The sequence below is a fragment of the Vipera berus genome (genome assembly GCF_964194415.1).
Source record: "Vipera berus genome assembly, chromosome: 10".
Classification (NCBI taxonomy): Eukaryota; Metazoa; Chordata; class Lepidosauria; order Squamata; family Viperidae; genus Vipera; species Vipera berus.
Genome location: NC_138213.1, coordinates 23,110,080 through 23,130,433, shown reverse-complemented (window position 1 = coordinate 23,130,433; position 20,354 = coordinate 23,110,080). Strand labels below are relative to the sequence as shown.

Genomic DNA, 20,354 nt, shown 5'->3' with positions numbered 1-20,354 from the left:
GGGGGAAACCAGGCAGGGGCAGAACGGGGGGAAACGAAGCAGTCAGGCAAAAGTAGCCAAGTTCTCCAGTAAAATGTTTCTGTGGCAGGAACTTTGGGAAAAGGCTGGAGAAGATTCAGTGTCCCAAATCATCAATGAAAACCGGCAAGCAGCGCTTCAGGACCGGCGGGAGAGCCCCAAATGATTCTCCTCGCTGCTCTTTCGATACAGGATCGGAGTTGCCTTAAGCCGAGTGAAGGTAAAGGAGCCGCCGCGGGTTTCTCTCCGCTAGTCGTCGCCGACTGCAGGGTTGTTAAGAGAAGCGCGGCTGCTTCCTCGATTCTTCTTTCTGCCCTTCGGCGGTCGCGCGCGCTCCTTTCGACCCGGGTGCGCCAGAGCCGCCGGCAGCCCCGGAATTCATCGGTGAAACGCGGAGCCGCCGGCAGCGGCAGCAACCCTCGAGGCCAGCGGAAGGAGCGGCGCGTGCGCGGAGCGTTGAGACGCGTCTCGGAAGGAAGAGGGTGACTGCGAGACTTCCGCCCGCCCGAGCAGATCGGGTCCCGCCCCTTCCGGCTCCGGGAAGCAGGAGGCTGGCAGGATCGCGTCGCCCCCTCCGCTGCCATGGCGCTCCTCTGCTCCGGAGGCCGCTCGCTCCTGCTTCCCCGCGTGGCCGCCCTCGCGGCCCGAGCCAGGTAAGGCTCCGGCATCTCGGAACGCGGCCCAGAGGGGCCGGCCGACCGCGGAGGGGCGAAGCCAGGCGACCCTTTTTTGTCCTTCGGCGGAGCCCGTGGCGGGACCGCGGCGAGACGGAGGGTCGCGATTGGGCGGTTGGGGGGGCGGGAGCGCCTGAGCGGCCTCCGATTGGCGGCCTCGCGGGCGGCCTCTGTGCCCTTGGAGCGGAGGCGCGTGGGGGGGGGGACGGGCTCCCCGCTGCTCCGCCCGCGGCGTCCCTGGCGCGCCGCGGCCAATGGCCAGCCTGACCCCGGCGCCTGGGCCTGCCCGGCTGCCTGCCCTTGGGCGGGCGGCCCTCCGTGCCATCGGCAGCCCGAGCGGCCAGCGGGGCAAGAGGGGTGGGAGGGTGGGCTGAAGCCTGTCGCTCCTGCCGGCGGCGCCTTTCGGGCCAGCGCGCTGGCTGCCCGTCCTTAGGCGGCCCTTGCGAAGGCCCGACCTCTCCTTTCCGGACGCTGCAGCTCCTGGTGGGCTCAGGTGGAGATGGGCCCCCCCGACCCTATTCTGGGGGTGACGGAGGCCTTCAAGAGGGACACCAGCCCCAAGAAGATGAACCTCGGCGTCGGGGCTTACCGGGATGACAACGGGAAGCCCTTCGTCCTCAGCTGCGTGCGCAAAGTAAGCGGCTTTCCCCCACCGTCTGATGGGGGCGGTTCGTCTGCATTTGAAGGGTTTCTAACTTGGCCCCCGTTTCCCAGCGGCCAAAGGCAGACCGTCGGCCCCTTCCTCCTGCGTTGCTGGGCTCTGAATGAGCGCCAGGCTTCAGGAGCTCTTCTTAAGTTCTCTCTTGCCTTGGGCTGCCTAATGAGTTAAACACGGCTGAGACAAATGGGGGAGGATTATAGCCTTTACTGGTGGAACCTAATCCAGAGACCGGGAGTGGCTTGCTCCATCTTGACCAGAGTCACAGTAGCTCTCTTAGCAGCATGAATTCTCTCACTTAAGAGCGATAGAAGCCTGAATTAGACTGGTGGAATGGCTTGATTAAATGCTCAATCTGCCTGTAAGAAATCGCTGACGCGTCACCAAGGGTTTGGTGAAGTAGTTTATGTTGCAGTAGTTGAAATGAAAATTTAAGTGAGTGAAGTATGAATGGGGTGCAGGCTTTGCACTGAATAAGTGATAATACAACTTTTCTGAGAGATCTTGCTGCCAGATTAACAAAGTTCAGAGGACAAATTTGCAGATGTGAGAAGGGGGCAGGACAATCTGAATTTAAGTGTTTGGCTTTTCTGCACTGAAAGTGTCAGGAAAGCAACCACAGATGGGCATTGGCTACTTGGGAGACGATTGCCCAACTCAAAGAGTTCAGAAGACAAACCTAGCCAAGGGAATGAGAAATGGGTGTAGCAGAATGGGCCTGAGCTAGAAAAGTGGTTACTACTTAGCTATTTGGCTAATTCTTTACATTGTATTCATAATTCTACAAACTCCCCTTTCCTCCCCGTTGCAACCCTGCTTTATTTAGAATTAAGTATTGGGTGAATATATCCAGTTGACAGGTGGGAGAAATCAGTAAGTAAATTGAATGTCTTTATGGTCTAGGCGGAAGCCCAGATAGCTGCTAAGAAGATGGACAAGGAATATTTGCCCATATCTGGGTTAGCAGACTTCAACAAGGCATCAGCTGAACTGGCTTTGGGAGAAACAAATGAGGTTATACAAAGCGGCCGGGTAAGGAGCCAAATGAAATATTTATCAAGTGCATTCCAACAGCGCTGTCTTTGCTGTGCAAGATTTGGATCATTTGTGGATGAAGAGTTGACTTCTGTAGAGAACTTAGCTGAGCCTTTGAAGTCTATTATCCCCATTAGCTCTGTTGGAAAAGGTGAAAGCAACTGTATAACCCACTGGTGACAGTGCACCTAATTTTGAAAGCACTTGGCGGGTCTAGGTCGGAGAGAGTCAGCATTTCAACAGGTGAACCATCTCCTTTCATTCCGTTTGTTGGAAGAGGTAATATGTGGGACATGTAAATGCAGTTTTGTCTGAAAATGCTGAAACTCCACATTTTCCTTACATTTAGCTTGGATGTGCCACCACAAATCAATCCTACAGTTTAATGTGATATCTTGATCTCTCCTCAAAACATACTCACAGTGACTTGTGTCCATAAAAAGACAGGTTAGCTGTATCTGAGAAACCAACTAGGAGATTAACTAACCCTTAGCTCTCCCAAAGTCAAAAGTGGACCGTTTGGAGCTGTTTGTATCGCAAGAATGGTTTCAGTTTCCACATTCCCCGCTGAGACCATGCAATCCCGCCCATTGCACAAATTAAATCACCCCAAGCAAGGGCTGTCTAGCCTTGAAACTTTGTGGTGAGTAGCTTCACTCCACTCAAGTTCAATTGATATTCTCTAGTTTCATAAAAGCAGTTGAGAATTGCAGTGGTTCTTTGCACTTGGTTGAGCATGACTGCCCTCAAAGCAGAGGTCTACAACTTGTGGCCCTGTGGATTTTCTGGAACTTCCCTTCTCCAACTTTGTAACTATTAACTCGGGGAAGGTGGATTCTAGCCTCCCTTTCCTGCTTCTTTAAGGTTTTCGGCTGCGAAATAGAGAGCAGCTCAGTGCCTGCTAAACCACAACAATCTCTTTTTTTCCTTGTTGGTATCTGGATGTCTCATGTACCTCATCTGCATCTTTTCAGTATGTCACCGTGCAGACAATTTCTGGAACCGGGTCTTTAAGGGTTGGAGCCAACTTCTTGGTGAGTTCTGATTTGAGGTCTTTAAATGGAGAGAACAGGACTCCTTGAGCCATCTAGAAGCTCTGACTCAGCTCCCTCTCTTTTCTTCCTGTTTAGCAACGATTCTTCAGCTCCAGCCGTGACGTGTTCCTCCCCAAGCCTTCCTGGGGGAATCACACCCCCATTTTCAGAGATGCCGGAATGCAGCTACAAGGTTATCGATACTATGACCCCAAAACGTGTGGCTTTGACTTCACCGGAGCTTTGGAGGACATTTCTGTAAGTTCACACTTATGGGTATATAGGATGGGAGAGTCACATGAGTGGAAAAATGTAGCCTCCAAAGCCCCAGCGTGAGGCAAGGCCAACTGAAGCTGAAGTCCTGCAGCCACTTTAAAAAAGCCAAGACGGTGTGTGGGTGGTGCATTCCGTCAGCGGGGGCTCTCTTATCCAATGCACGAAACTGCAACAATGAGAAGAGGGGTCTGTCCATGTTTTGTGATAGGGGAAATTACTCTTCTCATTTAAAGGGATCGTGATCCATGCCTTTCCCCCGCCTTCTCTTTTTAAAAGAAAATTCCAGAAAAGAGCATTATTCTTTTCCATGCCTGTGCTCACAACCCCACTGGAGTGGACCCTCGTCCAGAGCAATGGAAGGAGCTGGCGGCAGCGGTGAAGGTGAGCGGCAGGGCCAGGCAGGGGTCTCCCTTCGGCCCTTGGGGAGTTTGGCTGTGCTCCTCGGTTCTCCTCTGGGACCTGTAGGGGGCAGGGCTAATGCACTTCATTTGATTTAATTATGTTGGGATTTGGTTTTTTTAAAGCTGTAGTTGGCTGTGTTGAGAACACTACAGCTGCTCCCACTGGCTGCCCTGGAGGGTCACACTCAAATGAAGTGTGACCCTTGATTTTTACTTTACAATTTAATTTTCTTTTTGTAGCTAAAATTGGCTTTTCTTTTGTTTGTATTTATTTCTCATGTTATTCTTAATACTTTATTTTACAGTTGGAAGATTTTTTAAAGTACAACCTTGAAAGGGTGCTTTGACCTGAGACCAAGGTTTGCAGCTCATGCTGCTAACAGAACTGCTTTTGGGAGGATGGTATTACGGTTGATTGGTTGTTTTCTATCTTAACCAAGAAATGGCAGACATTTACCTTTTAGAGCTGGCTATGAAACAGAATCCTTTCCCCCTTCAGGAAGAGACAGAAGCTGAGGTCTTTTAGCAGCTGAAGGAGGGAAGAGGGGGCTGGGTGGGTGGGGAAGGGCAGTGGTGGGTGGAAAGCCTTTGAGATGGGAGCATCCTGGGCCAAGGGTGACTTGCCATTGACCCACTTGTGTTTCAGAGGCCTCTGACGATAGAAGGAAGGCTGTTGGGGGGGGGAACAACCTGTTTCGTTCAATATATGGTGCTTTCAGAACAAGTTCCAAGGACCTCTGATCGGCGAACTCCCAACTGTTTGGTTGCATTGCTGAATAGCTCAACCAGGTTGACCTCCTAGGGCAGGGGTAGGCAACCTTGGCTCTTTTATGACTCATGGACTTCAACTCCCAGAATTCCTGAGTCAGCTGACTCAGGAATTCTGGGAGTTGAAGTCCATGAGTCATAAAAGAGCCGAGGTTGCCTACCCCTGTCCTAGGGAAAGGGCACAGGTGAGACTCGAGCCACTGGTCCTGGCCGGCTCCCTGATTTTCACGAACTACAGGAACAGTGGGAGTAAAGAGGCAGCTAGAGTAATGATGCAGAGACCCAGATATGAATGTAGTGGAGCCCATATATGTACCCATGTTTGGGCCTATATAGTGTGTGTACCTCTGCTCGGTGTCAAAGCAAAAACATCCTGAAAGTTCTTTGAAGTGTTTCGTTAGTCAGAACCATGACATCCAGTTTCTGTGTAGTCTCCAACTTCCGTGTTTGGAGGAAAATTACTGAAATATGATAAGGAATCAGCTGCAGAGGAGCCTTGAGCATATGCAGATTGTCTGGATCCCTTTAATCAGGATTCGGAGCAGGCTTGGGATCAAAATTATATTGGTAGCTCTGGAGGATGATTTTTTTGCCATCTGTTGGATGAGTGATCACACTCTTCTTGGTCCTGTTGGGACCTCTCGGTGCTGTTTGAGTATGGCGAAGACCTCAGTGTCCTCCTGGATTGCCTGTTCTAGGCAGTTGTTTGGGGAAGAGTAGCCAAGCAACTGGGGTGCCAGTGTGGGCAATTGCAAGTCTCAATCCTCTCCCTCTGCTGGGAGAGGTCACCTGTTGGTTCCCGAGGAGTTATCATCAGTAAGCTAATGATGCCTTATATCTTTACTCTGGTTCAGGATACTGTGGAGGTGCTGAGCTTGTAGCTAGAAGCTGTGAAGGAGCGAATGGGGAGAAACCCGCTTAGAATAAGCCCGTGAGAGGCAAGAGCTGTTGCGCTGGGTTTGGCTCTGCTGAAAGGGGGAGATCTTGCTTGAACCACAGGTGGAAGCTATGTCCAGCGATGGCTGGTGTGCCAGTGGCAGCAGTGGGGATTAATTCTCCAAAAGGAGTCAGCAAGAGACAGGCTGCGGGGGTGGGGGTGGGGCGTTCCTGAATTGCATGCATAGGATGCTTGTGTGTTACTCATTTCAGGGCATTGGAGTGTGGATTTTTTGGGGGGTGGGGGGTGTTGCATGAAAACCTCAGGTGGTTTGTTGAGCTATCCTCTTATACAAATGGAGGGCCAGCAGTTGGGTGTTCTGCTTTAGCGGCTGCCCTTGGAAACTCTTTTTCAGAAAAGGAATCTCTTCACCTTCTTTGACATGGCCTATCAAGGTTTTGCCAGTGGGGATATAGACCGAGATTCGTGGGCCGTCCGTCACTTCATTGAGCAAGGCATTAACATTGTGCTCTCCCAGTCGTACGCCAAGAACATGGGCCTCTACGGTAAGCCTGTCTGTTCCCCCCAGGACAGCTCAGCGCTTCCTCTTTCAGAGAGGAAGGAAAGGCTAGACGGGTGTTTCTTAGGTGTCCCAAGGAGAAATGGGGATGCTGTGACTACACCACCTCTCTTGAGGGTCGTTCCCAGAAACAGGTGGCTAGCAAGAGCCTGCCTGCTGGACAGAGGGCGCAGGGGCTTTGTGTCCGTCTGCTGGGCGATTCATACCATCTGGATACAGCAGCACCCATGCAGCCAGTCAAGAGCCACATTGGGGGTCTCTCCACCTGCTAAATTGGGTCTAACCAAACTGGCTGGGATGCAGCTAAATGAAGTTGCCCACTCTCTCTAGCCTGGCTGCAGCAGATGTCTCCGTGGGAAAAGATGGCCGAGGCTTTCATCTGGCAGGGCCTGCTTCTGCCTTGGCTGCAGTGCCCAGGCCTCTGGGCCACTCAGGCATGGGGCGGAGGGGGGGTGCGCCTGTGAGCCCGGACCTTGAGCCAGCTGCCCTGTCCTCCCGTCTCCTCCTTGCAAGGAGGTTTAGCTCCTCCTTGTAATAGGGCAGGAAAGGGAGTTGCACATCCGTGCTCCTCTCTACACATAAGGCCTCCCGCTGTTTGGGGGGGGGCAGCAAAAGGAAGGGTTTGGCACTCTTCTGTGGGTATGCAGAGTTGAACCCTCTGTCTTGAAATGAATCTGAGGATGATGGATCATCTTCAGGATGGGGCTGTGCCAGGGGTTTCTCTGGTCAACGGGGCCCGGGAAGGAGGCCAGAGGGGCTGCAAAGGGGCACTGGGTGGCGTTGCTGGAGCAGGACTTGGCTTTTGTCTCTAGGGGAGCGTGTGGGCGCCTTCACTGTCGTTTGCAAGGACTTGGATGAAGCCAAGAGAGTGGAGTCCCAGATCAAGATCCTGATCCGCCCCCTGTATTCCAACCCCCCCATCAATGGGGCTCGGATAGCTTCCACTATCCTAAACAGCCCTGATATGCGAAAGGAATGGTAAGTCTCCTGGGAGGTGGAGCAGAGGCCACCTCTGACAAAGCTGCAGCTTTGCTCTGCTTTGGAGCCAGAAGCCTTTGGAGAGGTGGGCCAAGGGGGAGATCCTGTCAGGACCGAGTGCTGGGCTGCTCCTGGCACAGCTGTGAAGGGTTTGAAAGGAGTCCCTGGATGCGCCAGTGGTGGGGTGGCCTTGTCAAGTGACAGGGACCATCCTAGGGTACCTTTTGAATCTCCTTCGCCCTGGGAAAGGAACTGTCTGACTCTGATTTCCGGACCAAGTGTTTTGTCCTTACGGAAATGCCTCAACTTTGAAACAGGGCTTTGGAGGTGGGAAGAACCTCTTTCCAAGTCGGCTTGCTTCTCCTCCTGGGTTCCGAGATGGGGGGGGGGGGGGCCTGGAGAGCAGAATGGGGAACACCCAGGTGGTGGTGGTGGTGGTGGTGGAGGAGGAGGAGGAGGAGGGCTGGATCTTCTCTGCCTGCTGCTGAGCACCTTCTGGCTTCTCTGGGCAGGCTAGTGGAGGTGAAGGGAATGGCCGACCGCATTATCGGCATGCGCACCCAACTCGTGGCCAATCTCAAGAAGGAGGGTTCTTCTCATAACTGGCAGCACATCACTGATCAGATCGGCATGTTCTGCTTTACGGGACTGAAGCCAGAACAGGTAAGAAGACAGGGTGGGCTTGGTGTCCGGAGCCCTTGGGCTGCCTCAAGCCTCGTTGGGCTGCATTCAGGAGAGGAGCTTCACCACTTGCCCCCTTTATTTAGCAGCACGACCCTGGGGGGCTTCCAAGATGGCCTCTTAAAGGGACCCTTATTTTCATCTCTACCCAATTCCAGATGCTTTGATAAAGGGGCTAAAATGGGGATCTTAGGTTAGTTTGTAAATTAAGAGGCTGCCCAATTTTCTTTCATTCATTCATTCATAGGATGCCTTTATTATTTTTACATATGTATAACTCAAGGTGGCAAACATATCCAACACACCCTATTTTATTCACAAAGCCCCTATGAGGTGAGTTGGGCTGAGAAAGAGTGACTAGGCCAAAGCCACTCAGCCAACTCTCATGCCTAAGGCAGGACTAAAACTCGCCACCTCCTGGCAATAGGCCCAAAATCACCCAGCTGCCTTTCACGGCTCAGTTGGGACTAGAGTTTCCAGATTCCTGGGCCAGCACCTTAACCATTACAGCAAACTGGCTCTCTATTGCTCTAGAATCTTGAAACAGATTAAAAGAAAATGTCTTCTGGTTTTCAAGACTCAATCAAGTCTTAACGGGAAAGCCGGATATTTAATTTTAAAATTTATTAAGGTACAAGCTGGGTTTTTTTGTGTATGTAGTTCAGGAGTAAAAGATAATGACATCCCTGTTTGTGTTTCTCACAGTTGAAACAACTGTGCAGGCTGTCTACCTGCTTCTCAGCCAGGTTCAGTCGTGTCAGTTGGGGGGGAGGGCAATAAAATCAGTGAGAATTGAGGGTCTGGTCTGGCCAGAGGGGCTCAAGAGGACAGAGAGGGGGGAGGGCTTCTCACGTTCTTGCTGTGCTCCTTGAACTCCTTGCTAAAATGCCCTCAGCCTTGGTCATGGTGAATCACCTGGGCTTTTAGCTTCCATTGTGTTGTATTGAAATAACTTTTCTGCTGCAGTGTAGCATATAAATTAGTGAAAAATCAAAATAATGAACGTAGCTGGTGATGCCCAGAAACTGCAGGGTAACAGGGATTTCCCCCCCCCCTCCCATGTTGATGCTGCCCTTGCTGCAGCAAAGAAGGAAGCACTTCAGGGGGTCTCTGCTGCTTGGCTGGCCAGCCAGGTCCCTCAGGAAGGCCTCGCCCTGAACGGAACCTTTTGTTTCCCAGGTGGAGCGGTTAACCAAAGAATTCTCCATCTACATGACCAAGGATGGCCGCATCTCCGTTGCAGGCGTCACCTCGGGCAACGTGGCTTACCTAGCTCACGCCATCCACCAGGTGTCCAAGTGAACAGGGAGGATTGTCCGAATGGCTTCGTACTCTGGCTAGGCTGGGCGGAGAGTAGGAGCAGCAGCAAGTAGCCCAAGCATTTCCCTCATTTTTCACCATCCATCACTTGGCTGTGTGTGCCCTCCCCCTTCATCATTTGAGATGTCTTCTGGTCCTGTGTGCAAATGTTCTGGCATCCTCTGAGCTGGGCTGGGAGACCCTCAGACTCTTTGTGAGTGTAACCATCCCCAGGACTGCAGCTCCCATAAATAGCCAGCCTAACTTCACATGCACCCTCTTCAGTCTGCCTGCTTGGACATCCTTTTTCCAAGCTCTATGCCCAGGTATTCAAAGCAAGCTCTTGAAGGACAAGTGGCTTTTTGTCATTTTGTCATTGACAAGTGGCATTTTTTTTCATTGCCCAATAGAAAGGAGTTAGCACAATAATATTTTAAATTACTGACACTTAATTCTCAATAACACCTTAAATTGCCTTTACTTTCCTTTGGGAAACCCTCGTATGTCCATGTCCCGGAAGGGATGCTTGCGTGGAAATCCTTCTTCCTGGGTGATGGGAGTAAAGCTACTTTGCAAAGCTGGCAAAGGCTCTTAGAAAACAAAATTTGCCAGTGTTATTTTTTCTCAGCTGCTCACCTCACCAAGGAAATATTCTTTCTCCTATTTAAAAATTATGTTTAGTGCTGCTTCAGTTCTAGTAGAGTTAGTTGCTCAAAGGTATGTGGGAGAACATCCAGAGAAATGGAACATTGCGTCTTAAGAAATGTGTCAAGTAAGAAAAGTTACAAAATGGTTCCCCAGTGCAAATATTCGCACCGCAACCCCTCTACATTGCGAACACTTGTATGATGGAGCCCTGAATTTTCTCGTGTGTCTTAAGAACTGCTAAATGCTCCCCCCCCATCTGAAAGCAGAGGGCAGAAGAACGGCCCTCAACATATCAGCCAAGGAGCTTTACTAGTTGCGCACCCATCCTGTGCCTGGTTCACACCAGCCAGAGCATCTGCCTCCCCAGCCGGACTGTGTGATTGTCCCTTCAGAACCCCAAGCGGGGAGAGGCATTCTGGGAAATGGCTGGCCTGCACAGCTACAGAGATCAAATGCCTCCCTTGGCCCATCCGCCCCGTGACTCCTCTTCAAATGAATCAGTGGAACAGTTAACACCTCCATATTGAGAGCCAGGCCGCAGAGAGACACGGTAGTTGTGCGGCTGCTGAAAAACCCCTCTGGAAGATGAGCACAGCGGCCCGGTTGCCCCACCCCACCCGGGACCTGAGAGGTGGGCAGCCTGCCTCTTGTGGAGCTGCTGGGCTCCGAAGCCTCTGCCTCCCCTCCCTCTTCCTCTAATAAAGCTGCTGTACACCTGGCCCTCTGGTCTGGGATTCTCTTCAGGCCTCTTCTTTCTTGGGACGCTGCGCAGGGAGGCAGGTGGTTGTGGGCACCGACAGGAGCCACGCTCGTCTTGGACACCGAGAAGATGGCTCCAGCAGGGAAGCCTGGGCTGGCCTTTCTGCCTCGCCTCAACCTCCCTGGCTGGCCGTCCTCAAGGCTCCAGGGACCCGGGCTGGGGGGGGCTCCCAGGGCGCCGCTTGCGCTGAAGCGCTTCCCTGCTCCTGCTTTAGCGGGTTGCCCTAAGTCCCTGGGTTAGCCCGGGCCTGCGCGCGGCGGGGCCTCGTTTCAGAGGCGAAGGGCAGAAAAGGGGGCGCGGAGATCATCCAGCCCACCCCAAGGCCGTCTGGCTTTCGGGGCGGGCGGAGGGGCTTCCGTTTCCCAGCCTCCCGCGCGCGCAGGGGGTCGCGGCCGGGAGGCGCCGCCGCGCAGGGTGAGCGCTCGGGCGGGACCCGGACTTCGCCCCGCGCCGGGGGGTCCGGCCGCCTCCCCCGCGGCTCCTTTGAGCGCGAGGCTGCGGCGCGGTGAGGCGCGGGGCTGGCGGGGTCGCCTTTGGCCGGTGGGGCGTGCCGGGCGGGAGTCTGGCCGCCCACGCAGGCGCTCCTTCCCGGGCCGTCGCGGTCGGGAAAAGTCGGGCCGCCTGCCCTCCGACGCGCCCGCGGGGCAGGAGCCTCCCTGGGCCCACCCGAAGCCCCGCTGGCCGTGGGGGCCTCTGGGCCAAGGGCTCGGCCGGGCCTTCGCCCACCCGCCCCGCGGCAGAGGCCGGAGAGCCGCCCTTCCCTGCTGGGGAGCCGCAGGCCGCGCCTCGCCTCGTCCGCCGCTTGCGCCTGCCCCGAGTGGCCGCTTGGTTCACGGCAGCGGGCTTCGGGGCCCCGCAGGCGATGGGTGGGAGGCGCCGGGGGCCGGACGGGGAGGCTGAGCGCGGCGCCCGGCTTCTCTTCTCCCCAGACTCGTGGCCTGCGGGACCCTCCGAGGCGCGGCTCGGCTCCCGGGACCGGCCGGCGGGAGAAGATGGCTCGGAGCCACGTGGGCATCAACAGGGACGACGGCGACCTGGAGTGGCGCGCCGAGAGCAGCGAGCGGGCCCGGCTGCTGCAGAGCCCCGGCGCGGAGGAGCCCCGGCCCGCCTCCACCTCCGTGCTGGGCGCCGTCTTCATCGTGGTGAACGCCGCGCTTGGCGCAGGCCTGCTCAACTTCCCGGCGGCCTTCGGGATGGCCGGCGGCGTGGCCGCTGGAGTCGCCATGCAGATGGTGAGGGTCCTTCTCGGCGCTGCCGGCCCGCAGACGGCGTCACGGGGCGGGCTGGGGAAGGCTTCTCTCCCCGCACCTCGAAAGGGACGTGCCCTCGGAGGGGCTTGTCGGACCGGCCCTGCAGGCTCCCCGGCGGCCGCTCTGGCTGCCCTCCGTGGAGCAAAACTGGGGAGCAGAGTGAACTTCACTGGCCCAGGGCCTTCCGCTGCCTTCCCTTGCTGGGCAGGGCTTATTGCCAGGCCGAGGGTTCCCGAGGAGCAAGAGAAGGACGGCTCTCTTAGGCAGACGCGAGCACCAGCGGCGCCGCTGCTGACTCCCTCCACGAAGGCCCTCTGGGGTCCCAAGGGCCTGGCCTGAGATCCTGCGTGCAGCATCCATTCGTAGGCCGGAAAGCTTGTCCTGTGGGGAGTGGGTTGCCTTGCCCCCCCTTCCCTGCAAACTGTGTGTGTCTGTCTTGCAAGGGCTGTTCTGCCTAGGTGCCCCTCCCTCCTTCCCAGCTAGCCCTGCCCTCCTTTGCCTCCCTTGCAGGGGCTGCTGCTCTTCATTATTGGCGGACTGGTCATCCTGGCCTACTGCTCCCAGGCCAGCAATGAACGCACCTACCAGGAAGTGGTATGGGCTGTTTGTGGCCGAGTCCTGGGTGTGCTGTGTGAGGTGGCCATCGTGATCTACACTTTTGGCACCTGCATTGCCTTTCTCATTATCATTGGGGATCAGCAGGACAAGAGTGAGTGTGGCAGTGGACCCCAGGGGGTGTTTTCCCTGGACTTCTCCCTGGTCCCATCTTGGGCGGCATCTTTCTTTGGGCTTTGAACTCCAGACGTAATCAAGCAGGCTGACCCCCATTTTTCACCTTCCGAACCTCCTCTGAGGCTGGTGGCCTCCTCAGCGCTTCTCGTCTTCCACAGTTAGAATTTGTCCACGGTTTCTCTAAGGGAGCGTAGTTGCCATCTTTCAGTTCCCTGGTGTTGGCACAAGCACTTTTCTCGGCAGACTCATCCTGTTAATAAGGACTTGCTCGCTGGCCTGGGCCCTTGGATGCCAACTTCTCTTTTTGTGTCTCCGGAAGTCATTCCAGTCCTGATGAAGAGCTGCGCCAAAGAAGGGAGGAGTTGCTGGTTCATAGATCGCAAATTCACTATCAGCATCACGGCCATCCTCTTCATCCTTCCACTGTCCATTCCCAAAGAAATTGGGTTCCAGAAATACGCCAGGTAGCTGCCGGTTAGGGGGTGGGGTGGGGGTCTGCTGCTGGTGTCCATATCCCCCAAAGGGCCAACCCACACAGATGGTGGGCTTTTTTCTGGCCCCTCTCAGCTCTGCCTCTTAGCAACTCTGCCAGGTGCAAGAATTCTGGTTTTCTCTCTGCCAGTTGCTGCTGTTGCTTGCCTTTGGCTTGGAGGTTGCCTGTTTTCCTGTGTTCACCCCTTTCTCTCCACCCCCACCCACAAACTTGCTTTCAGTTCTGCTTTATAAAACAAACTCCAATGGGGGGGGGGCTGTTTCTTTTATAGCAGCAAAAGTCTGGATCCCAGGAGGGAAAATCCTACACGTTCACCCTGAATGCTTCCCACAGGCTTGTTTTTCTCCAGGCTGGCAACCCCTCCCTGTGCTAAGTTAAAATCACATTTAACCTAAAAAGGAGCCAGTTTTGCCTAGTGGTTAAGGCATCAGGCTAGAAAGGGGGAGACTGAGTTCTAGTCCCGCCGTAGTTATGAAGATTAGCTGGTTCCTCATGGGCGGGTTGTTGTTGTAGGACAAGGAGGAGGAGGAAGGTATTTGTATATGTCCATCACCTTGAGTTATTTAAAAGTAATAAAGGTAGGGTACAAATAAACTTAAAGATGAGAGAAGTTGCATAAAGAAGCTGTTATTTTTAAATATATTTTTATTAAACAATAATATCAGTTAAGCATATTAACATAAATCCGTAGAGAATAGAAAAAAAGAAAAAATAGGAGATACAAGAGATCTACTGCAATGAGCCTAGACAGGTACTGTCACAAACATTTGCCGTCTGTCTGAAGTGTAGCAGAGGAGAATCGGTTGCCAATGAAATAAACTATAAGAACTGTCCAAATTTGATAAACGTGGGTCCTGTCTGATGTTTCATTAATTTTAATTTTGTGATTTCTTTTGTAGCAGTTAAGAGGCACCTAGTTAATTCACAACTCTGTTATGTTATCCTGCGTTTTCCAGTGTTGGGCAATTATTATTTTGGCTGATAAATAAATAATGCTCTGTGGTTTGGTCCAGTAAATACATTTGGCAAGCCAGGCTCTGGGGAGCATTCAGTTCTCGGATGAGTGATAGCACTTACCTCCCCAAAGATTTTAGAGTATAATTTTATTGCATGACCACCACAAATAAAAGACTGGCCCTTTTGTCTTGACAACCTCTTGAGCGTTTGGAAGAATAATTTTGTTATATTTGTGCCAATCTAACAGGAATACGTAATCTTGCATTGAAGCTGAAGTCAATCAACCCGGTTTTCATAACTTTTGTCAATTTATCTCCTGTATGGGATCACCGAGATGCACATCTTAAGCTTTCTTTAAATCATTCTTGAAATCAATAGGATCTCCCTGTTTCTGATTGCAATATACATTTTTGAAATTTTGGGCATTGAAATAAAGTACATATGAAATATTTCTTGTTGATCACCACATCCCTAAATTTTGCTCACTTTCAGCTGCTTGAGTGTGATCGGGACCTGGTACGTCACAACTGTCGTCATCATAAAGTACTTTTGGCCTGATCAGGTGATCTCCCCAGAGGAAATCACCACCAGGTACATCTGGCCAATGGTGGGGGAGCTCTTGGCTGAGACATCTGCTGCAGTCTCTTCTGATCAGGAGCTTGTGGGAGGAAGGATCCGGGCCCAGCTAACCAGCTCCTCTTCGTCCCACAGCCCTGCTTCCTGGGTGTCTGTCTTCAACGCCATGCCCACCATTTGCTTTGGCTTCCAGGTAATGCTGAAGCAGCTACCTCCCCTTGCTGGTGGTTTGAATGAGTCTCTTTGCATGATCCTTGTTGGAGGGGGAGGTAGTTGCTGCTCAGGATCTTGAGGCACCCTTTAGTCCCTCTGCATCTTTTCTGTGTGTCAAACAAAGCCAGTCTGAAATGGGTTCCGGGCTGGTTGGGGCACACACGTAACTGGAGTGGCTTTTCAGTCCTCTGAATTGGATCAGATTTTTTTCTTTCGCACGATTGCAAATTAGTGATGTGGCGTGCTGGGTATTACAGCTGAATGAGTGTCTTTCGTAGCTACAACACCAGTTTTAAAGGTTTTTGGATCAGTGGTTTTCCAAAGGGCCAGAAGTGAGTGATGGGAGTCATTTTGTGTCAGAGAAAGTTCCTAGCTGAGCACAAGAGGAAACGCCTGTGAGGGTTTTCTTATGGCTTATAGAGGAAGGGAGGGTTGTGGCTCCTACTTGAGCTGACCACTTCCTGAGCAGTGATTTAGGGAAGGAGACAGATGAAAACCGACATGGTTGCGTCTGAAAAGAAAGGGCAGTTGGAGATCCTGAGAGGGCGCAGGGCGGCCTGCAGGCGTCTGCCCTGCGTGGGTGTTCTCCGGGAGTGAAGAAGATGGAAGAATTTCCCTTATGACAAAGAGGGCTTGTAAGTGGCCATGCATGATCCTTAGTCCAAGCTCTAAAGTTCTGCAGCTGGGGGGCAACGCCTCTGCCATGCCAGACTTGATCATGGCACGTCCCCTAGCCCTCCTGTTCCCTTGAGAAGCCCCCTCTGGCTTTCGTGCCTGGGTTTGCCTGTGAAGGGGGGAGGGGTTCAGGGGAGAACAGGATCCTCCAAGGACATGGAGGGTTACGCTTCCTGTGTGTGTCTGTCTGAGCTTGCCTAAAAGTCGGAGGAGCCCCTAGGTTAGCTTTAGGCTTCTGTGGTTTCACTTGGGAGATCTGGAGGAAGAACAGCTGAGCAACAGCGTTGGATTTCCCATTGAGGAAGTTGTCCACCTACTGTGGAAAAGGCTGCAATGGAATTTGGGAGTTTTAAGGAGATTAATATTTGATTATGTCAAGGAAGAGCTGCCAGGCTAAGTTAAGAAGGGTAATGGCAGTTAAAATTATTCTCAGCTACCTGATCATTTGGTTAAGGAGGATGTTTTTCCAGGAATTTTGGATTCCTAGTTGTGAATATAGGTGTTTCCAAATCAGAATCAAAATGGATGTCCATCTGCAGTGGACATTCTTAACTACCATAATGTTCACCTGAATGGAGAAAGGACTTGGGGACCTGGTGCAGCAGACTCCAGAGTTCTGGTTGGGGGTGGGGGCCCGGGTCCTGTTGCCCCAAAGCAGCTTTGCTGCCCCACCTCAGCCAGGACAGCTACCAAGCCTTCTCCTCCCCTTTTGTAGTGCCACGTCAGCAGCGTGCCCATCTTCAACAGCATGAAGTGCCCGCAGGTAAGGTCCTGGGGAGTCGTCGTGACGGCAGCCATGGTCATCGCCCTCTTTGTCTACATGGGCACAGGTAGGGAGCAGATCCTGAATCCTAGCTGCTTGTTCTGTCCAGTTGCTTCTGCTTTGGCCGAGGCCTGGCAGAAGCAGCACCTGTTGTTCCCATGGCCTTCCTCTGTCTTGGCTAGGGGTTTGTGGCTTCCTGACCTTTGGCGAGAGCGTGCAGCAGGACGTGCTGCTCTCCTACCCCTCAGATGACATCCCAGTAGCCATCGCGCGGGCCTTCATCATTCTTTCTGTCCTGACCTCTTACCCAATCTTGCACTTCTGTGGCAGGTGAGCAGGCTGGCCGGCTGGGGGATGTGGGAAGGGGTGTCTGCTGACCCTTCTGAGCTCTTCCTCCTAGAACTGTCCTGGAAGGTCTATGGTTGCGCTACAAAGGGGAAACTGTGGATGAAGACGTGGCTCAGGAGAGACGCCGACGCCTGTTGCAGACCTTCTGCTGGTTCCTTCTCACCCTCCTCCTGGCCTTGTTCATTCCGGACATCGGCAGAGTCATCTCGGTCATTGGGGGGCTGGCCGCCTGCTTCATCTTTGTGTTCCCAGGTAGGGAAAAGGTTTCCTGGCTGGCAGGTGCAACGTGGCTTCTGTTTGGGTTCCCCGCTGCAGGTGCTTGGATGGCCTGCTGGTCCAGGCTGCAGCCAGCTCATCTCAGCTCTGGCCTTGGGGAGGGAGTTGGAGAGAAAGGCGGCCGTAGCTGCCCCTGAAGAGCCACCTCATGTTCCCTGGAGCAGAAGATGAGGCCGGGGAGGGGCAGGAAGAGCTGGCAGAGGACAGGCAGGGTGTCTTCTGCACTCGGGACGGGATGGGAATCCCCGTCTGGCCTTCTGGTTGCCGCATGGCAGCTGCCCAGGGCCGACCCCTGAAGGGAGTTGATTCCCGCCTGGCTAAGAAACTTGCCCTGTGCAGCAGGAGGTCATGGATGACAAATGTAAAAGTGCTTCCTCTCAGCCAGAAGGTGCTCACTGGGATCGAGTAGACTCGATCTCTGGCCACTGTGAGACCATTGGTAGGCTGCCAAATTCTGCTGCTCTGTTTTTTCCTTGCCAGGACTCTGCCTCATCCAGACCAAACTTTCTGAAGTTCAGGGAGCTGGAGGAGCGAGGTAAGAGAGGTCCTTGGCCCTGACCCATCTTCCCCTCCCTGCTCTCCTTGTTGACTGACTGTGTTTTCGTCTCTTCATCTCAGCTGGTGGATGGTGGTCAGCTATGGGATATTCATGGTTGTCCTTGGCACTTTCATCTTTGGACAGACAACAGCTAATGCCATCTCCATGGATCTCAGGAAGTGATCCACCAACTCTACTTCATTGGATCTAGATAGTCCCCCGTGGACTTTTAAGTAGCCAAATTGAAACCCCAGTTTGGGGGACACCTTGGCATTAACGAAACATGAGCCTCCTTTTGTTTGTCTGGTCAACTCACTTCTCTGGTTTCCAGTTGTTGTTTGGAGTAAGGCTATTGGCCTTCTCCCGTGCGCCCCTCACCCAAAAGAGGCCCATGGACTTCAGCAGTTGAGGAGGACGTCTCTTCGTTTAGAAGCTCAGCTTTTCTGTTTGGACCAAGGATGGAATAAAGTGAATGTATTTGATTATAATTATTGTGACAAGAAATATGTAAAGGAATGGTTGCTTGCAAATCAGCAGGTGAAAAGTGCTGTCAGCTGTCTGACTAGCAAACTCAAAATTAAGGAATCTTCAAGGTTTTGGAGCGCCATAAAAGATAAAACTTTATTGAATATACATCTTGGAACTGAAGAAGCAAAACCAGCTCTGGTTTTCCCACGTGGAATTTTGCCTAGTTAATAATAGCTTCCCTTAACCCTCACTCACCGGGTCTTCATGTTACCCAATGATATATCTTTGGTTTGCTGTGGGAACGGTCCACTTCTCCGCCGGACATCTGTGTTAGTGACCTTGCCATTGCAGGCTCTCACGGGCTGTGAACGGCTTCATGGAATCCTATTTCCTCCCTATGTTTTCCACCCCTCCCCCCTTTTATATGGCAGGTTGATTAGCGATAGAAGCTAGCAGGCGTCTTAGTGATTCAATCTTGACAAGCGCATTGAGCAGTTTTAGTGGGAAAATGGACTGTCTTATTCACATTAAGCTGCCTTTGCTTTTTTTATCTGAAACCGAATCTTGCAACAACAACAAAAAAGGGAGAAAGAAAACTTGACTAGAAATGGATACTTTCCCCAACTAGAGATTTGGAATTTACTTGAGAGGAGTTCCCTGTGTGTAGATTCACACAATACCCTTTTTTCCCCTCTGACTCCCAGTTTCAGCATCCAAGCTTACAATTCTTATTTTCTTCGTCAGAAAGATTTTTGAGGAAATGAATTTGAAGATGTCCTTGCTTGTGATTCCTTTTTTTAAAAAAAATTGATTAATTTTTAACAATTACAATCTTTAGTGCTTAGTAAACAATGTGTTTGTTGTCTGGGTTCACTTATTTAACACTGCTTCGATATCAATCAGTTCAATACTGCACAATCCAGTGTTTTTTCCCTGATCCTTTTGTCCAAATTGTTTTCATTTTCCCTATGCAAGTACATTTCTTGCTACTATTAATACATACAAAATTCAATATAAACATCGCCTGGTGCGCCAGTTGCGGCCCTATCTGGACCGGGATGCCCTGCGTACAGTCACCCATGCACTCGTGACCTCTTCGATAGACTACTGCAATGCTCTACATGGGGCTGCCCTTGAGGACCACCCGGAGGCTTCAACTAGTGCAGAATGCAGCTGCGCGAGTTGTGATGGGGGTTTCCCGATACTCCCATGTAACACCTCCGTGAGCTGCATTGGCTTCCGGTTGCCCTCCGGGTGAGATTCAAGGTGCTGGTGATGACCTATAAAGCCCTAAATGGCATGGGTCCAGATTACTTACGGGAGCACCTGCTGCCGGCGTCAACTTCCCTTCGTCCTGTGCGCTCCCACAGAGAGGGCCTCCTCAGGGTGCCGTCGGTCAGGGACTGCCGACTGGCGGCCCCCAAGGGGAGAGCATTCTTTGTGGGCGCGCCAGCCCTTTGGAATCGATTGCCTGTTGAGCTCCGGATGGCTCCCGACCTTTGCTCTTTCTGCTGTGATCTGAAGACCTGGTTGTTTGAACAGGCCAGCCTGGACTAAGGGGTTGGGTTTATTTTTAACTATTTATTGTTAGGGCTAAATTAATTTAATTTTACTTTTAACTTTTGTACGTTGTGTTTAATTCCCTGTACACCGCCCTGAGTCCTTTGGGAGAAGGGTGGTATAGAAATTCAATAAATAATATTTTCTAGTATTATGCAAATAACATCAATTTAAAACCTCTTTTCTAATCAATTTATATTTCAAATTATTTGCAGTTAAAAGCTTATTCAATAAGAGCCTTGGTGGAGCAGTGGGCTGATGCCTCCTTAAGTAACACCAGCTGCCTGCAATTAGTGCAGGTTCGAGTCCCACCAGGCTCAAGGTTGTGGTGTGTGGGGAGAATGGTTTTGCGAACACCATAATGGTGTACTGTTTGTGCTTGCTATAATTTGCTCAGTTTTCTATTTTACTATTATGCATTAACCTGCCCGGAGACGTCATATAGCAGATCAGTGTCCATCTTTTAAGTCATAAAAAAGTATCCCATCTGTGTGATCTGTCCAACAAGAAAATGGAGGTAATCCTAATGACTGAGGAATTTACATTAAATCTGTGTCAACCGACTGGAAAGGGAAAGGGGAAAGAGAGCAATGAGGAAGAGGATGGGGAAGAGCAAAGGAGAGAGGAAGGGAAAGTGAAACAGGAAAGGGACCCTGTAGAGAACGAGGAGGGGAAAGGGAGGGGGAGGACAACGAGAAGGGGAAAGGAAAGAAATCCCTTCACCTTTCCTGCTCTTTGGGTAATTTTGTAACTACAAATAAGTGAAGAAGAATCAGCCAGATCTGTTCAAAACCTCAGAGATCCAATCACTGAGAAGG

The 20,354-nt window shown here is 52.1% G+C and overlaps 2 protein-coding genes across 3 annotated transcripts; both read left to right on the top strand.

Annotated features, from left to right (window-relative positions):
• The first annotated feature begins 487 nt into the window (after positions 1–487).
• On the top strand, positions 488–10,646 carry GOT2 (glutamic-oxaloacetic transaminase 2). Its single transcript, XM_081335897.1, has 10 exons — positions 488–671; positions 1,170–1,326; positions 2,254–2,382; positions 3,360–3,419; positions 3,516–3,677; positions 3,972–4,076; positions 6,157–6,307; positions 7,134–7,299; positions 7,812–7,962; positions 9,160–10,646. The coding sequence occupies exons 1-10, from the start codon at positions 601–603 to the stop codon at positions 9,280–9,282; spliced, it is 1,275 nt and encodes a 424-aa protein (XP_081192023.1). The 5' UTR covers positions 488–600; the 3' UTR covers positions 9,283–10,646.
• A 287-nt stretch (positions 10,647–10,933) lies between these two features.
• SLC38A7 (solute carrier family 38 member 7) lies at positions 10,934–19,690 on the top strand. 2 transcript variants are annotated; one of them, XM_081335627.1, is made up of 11 exons: positions 11,071–11,101; positions 11,617–11,919; positions 12,448–12,646; positions 12,989–13,133; positions 14,612–14,710; positions 14,831–14,888; positions 16,299–16,413; positions 16,529–16,676; positions 16,747–16,946; positions 17,451–17,505; positions 17,589–19,690. In XM_081335627.1, the coding sequence occupies exons 2-11, from the start codon at positions 11,680–11,682 to the stop codon at positions 17,689–17,691; spliced, it is 1,362 nt and encodes a 453-aa protein (XP_081191753.1). In that variant the 5' UTR covers positions 11,071–11,101; positions 11,617–11,679; the 3' UTR covers positions 17,692–19,690. The 2 variants fall into 2 exon arrangements, with proteins under 2 accessions (XP_081191752.1, XP_081191753.1); XM_081335626.1 differs by lacking the exon at positions 12,448–12,646 and having other exon boundaries at positions 10,934–11,919.
• The last annotated feature ends 664 nt before the right edge of the window (positions 19,691–20,354 follow it).